Source organism: Cyprinodon variegatus, unplaced genomic scaffold (assembly GCF_000732505.1).
Source record: "Cyprinodon variegatus isolate N-32 unplaced genomic scaffold, C_variegatus-1.0 Scaffold759, whole genome shotgun sequence".
NCBI classification, from domain to species: Eukaryota; Metazoa; Chordata; class Actinopteri; order Cyprinodontiformes; family Cyprinodontidae; genus Cyprinodon; species Cyprinodon variegatus.
The window spans coordinates 248,609-252,137 of NW_015151212.1; the positions used below are offsets into that span (position 1 = coordinate 248,609).

At 36.5% G+C, this 3,529-nt stretch overlaps 1 protein-coding gene across 1 annotated transcript in view; it reads right to left on the minus strand.

Annotated features, from left to right (window-relative positions):
* Positions 1-3,529, minus strand: part of ankrd13b (ankyrin repeat domain 13B) — a 90,253-nt gene that overhangs the window by 15,709 nt on the left and 71,015 nt on the right. The window contains exons 12-13 of the mRNA XM_015395746.1: positions 1,956-2,113; positions 1,587-1,775 (exon numbers count right to left, since the gene is read on the minus strand). Coding sequence (XP_015251232.1) covers positions 1,587-1,775; positions 1,956-2,113 — 347 coding nt within the window. The remainder of the gene's footprint in view (positions 1-1,586; positions 1,776-1,955; positions 2,114-3,529) is intronic.

The following is a 3,529-nucleotide window of genomic DNA, read 5'->3' on the forward strand; positions in this document are numbered from 1 at the left end:
GTGTTTTCCTTAATGTAGTTGCGCTTTGCTTTATGCAGTTGCGATTTCCTTAATGTAGTTGCGCTTTTAAATTTGTAGTTGCAGTTTGCACCTCAGGGCCACCGTATTGAACCGTTTGGCCAAATTGCTTCAACAATCCCCACAGTTCATGAAGCTTCATGTGAACATGTCACCACCTACTGGTGGACAGCAGAACTACAGTTAGTAATATAATCTGTGGTTTTTTGCAATTGTTTTTCTTGTTTTTTCTCTCCATTTAAGTTCCTATGAAATTGTTAATGATTGGTGTGTGTAATAAAATGTTTTGTAAGTTTTTTTTTTGTGTAAAATAGAAGAGAACAATTATTTAAGCTGCACTGTTTTTCTGCCATTTTAGTGAAATAAGCTCAGACAGTGAAACTGCTTGTAGTTTAAAGGTTTTTGTCATTTTAATTCAAACATAATAGTTTTTCCATGGTTTTAGGTTCTAATCAGGTTAGAAGTTATGTGTCCAACCAATCTTTTGGTTTAACCAACCAATCTAATTTGGCTGTGTTTTTACACAATCTATATTTATACAAGAGCAAACCAATAAAAATTAGTCACTGTAGCCAAAATACTTGGGTATTATCGCAACTTTTAAAAGTCTGAGGTGGTTTCCTCAGGCTCCTCCTCCCTCCATTAAATACATTTCATCCCACCGCTGCGTGTGCCGAGCCCGTGACATCATCAATGACCCCTCACCCCCCCCACCATGGACTGTTCTCCCTGCTGCCCTCTGGGAAGAGGCTTTGAAGCATCTGATGCAGGACCAGCAGATTCTGCAACAGCTTCTTCCCCACCGCCATTACACTACTAAAGGTTGTGTAAAATGGGTTATTTTATTTATTTAAAATATATATATATATATATATGTTACAACTGTAAATATACAGTCATATGTTTATATTGCTGTTTTTTTATGTATTTATTACTGTTTTTCAAGGGTGCACTTTAGAAAATGAAATTGTCTACAGCTGTTTTAAAGAAAATTTCTTTTTGTTTTCACTCGTGTAGCCTATACAAAATAAATCTAACTCTAACTTAACTCTAATGTTAGAACTGTGACCAGTAGCTTGCTCAGATTTTGATCATAACATTATTTAATCTAACTAAAATAGTTTTAACAAACTAAATTGGTTGTTTTTCCAACCAATCTATCCAACAGTAACTCTCCTACAAACTCGCACATCTTGACTGAGTAGTGAGGCTGTTTAAATCCTGTTGAAGTTCTCCTGCGGTCTGAACCACTTCCTGAAGCGGTCACATGGTATCACGGTAGCGAGGCTTTGGACGTCATCATCTTTGGCCCCTCCCCTAAATTAATCACGCCTCGACACGTCAGGGGAACGCCCCCTCCATCACTGGAAACCTCATCTCATAACATCACTACCCGAAGGACAAATGCCTGCCACACTAATCATGTTTTTAAATGTAAATAACATTAAACATCCGGTTATTCTTTATACTACGTATCGTGTGTTTGTGGACATGAAATCCTGATAAAATCAGACTGAGGTTTTTCTCCATATTCTGACCTAAAGTGCTTAAATTCTCGTAGCTCTTACTTGTGGAGCTGGAGCTGGAGACGCTGGAGGAGTCGCTGCCTGGAGAGGGGGCGTCTGTCCTGGCGGCGTCCCGCTGGCCGTCCCCCTCCACCCCGATGTCGTTGTCTGAACGAGGGCCGGCTCCCTCCTCGCAGCCGTTCAGGTTGCTGAAGGTGATCCTGGCGTTTAGTATGTGGTACAGGGGGATTTCTAAAGGGGAGAGAACATCCTGTCTGTCAGTTTGCCTCTCAGATCACTTTGTCAAGTCCATCTCACCATCTGTTTATCAAATATTCATCATCCTGTCTCAACCCTTCAGTTAAACAGCCAACATTTTGACCTCCTCCTTCTAGCCGTTCATCTGTCACTCTAAATTCCTCCCACGCTCACCGATCTTAACCGGGAAACCAGGCGGCAGCCGCAAAGTGATGAAGTCACGCAGCTTGGCGAACAGGGCGTTGGAGATGGCCATGAGGTCGATGATGGGCACCACTTGTTCCGCCAGGGACAGAGGATGGGACTCGCACAGCCACAACTTGGCTTTAAACCTTAAAAAAAAAAAAATATAGAAACACTGAAACTCCTCGCAAAAAGTATGGAGAGAATTTTGTCCCATTATTATTGCAGGGAAAAACAAATGAATGAATAGGAATTTATTTCAGACAATTATGACAAACGACAATAAATCAATCAATTACACACAAAAGAGACTAGTTAACACCAATTTCCAAACTAACTAAATTCACCTGAACATAAATAGAAATAAAACCCTCCACTAAATAAACCGGTCGGTATATACAGCCAGAAAAATGACATTGATTAATGGAAATTGTGTGAAAACGGGAGTGAAGCAGTTAAACTTATTTTTCATACCCCTTCTCTCTCTAATTGAACTTAAATTAACTTAAAGTAGAACAACCTTCCTTTAACGTTTAGTAAATGGGAATTAAAAAAAAAAAAAATCCAGAAATAAAACTTTGCTTGTTTCTTAAATTGTATTTATTTTCTAAATATATTATCATTTGAATAGTTTTTAGATAAATTTTTTTCCTATATAAATTGTCATCATTTGATATTTCTTTATACATTTTTTTTCATAATGTCTGTTTTTCAGATTAAGTTCTATGAGTAGCTTTTTTTTTCTTTCTTTTTTTTAAATCAACCTCTTAAAAATCACCTTCTCCTTCACGTTTAAAGGGCGGGATTTCCTCTGTATTTCAGCAAAGAAGCATTTCTATTACTGTTGCACTGATACCAGTATCGGGCGGGGCCCCGATCCAGTACTAAAATGGTGGTATCGGTATCGGCGAGGACCAACAAATAGGCAGCGATACCATTTTGAAAGCCAAAAGTTTCTTCAACTATTGTCACTCATTCCAGTTAGGCAATAAAAAGTTCTACTGGATTCACTTTTTATTCGTCTTTTTCCTGCTTCACAAAGGTAGGCAGCAGCTTGACAAAGCCATGATGGCAATTATTTTACATCCAAGTAATATGGAAGAAAAACATTCTCATTGGAATCTGCCTTTTTTTTAATACCGAATTTTAAACACTAAATCTTTTTTTTTACGATTTTCAAACACTGAATCTTTTAGACATTGAATTCCTTACACTCAATTTTTATCTGGTAAAAATTCACCAGAAAAAAATTCAGCTGCAAAGAAATTGATTGTAAGGAATTCAATGTCTAAAAAAATTCAGTGTTTATAAATCGTAAAAAAAAGATTCAGTGTTTAAAATTCAATGTCTAAAAAATTCAGTGTTTAAAAATCGCAAAAAAAGATTCAGTGTTTAAAATTCAATGTCTAAAAAATTCAGTGTTTGAAAATCGTAAAAAAATTCACTGTTTAAAATTCAATGTCTAAAAAAATTCAGTGTTTAAAAATCGTAAAAAAAAAAAAGATTCAGTGTTTAAAATTCAATGTCTAAAAAATTCAGTGTTTAAAAATCGTAAAAAAAATTCA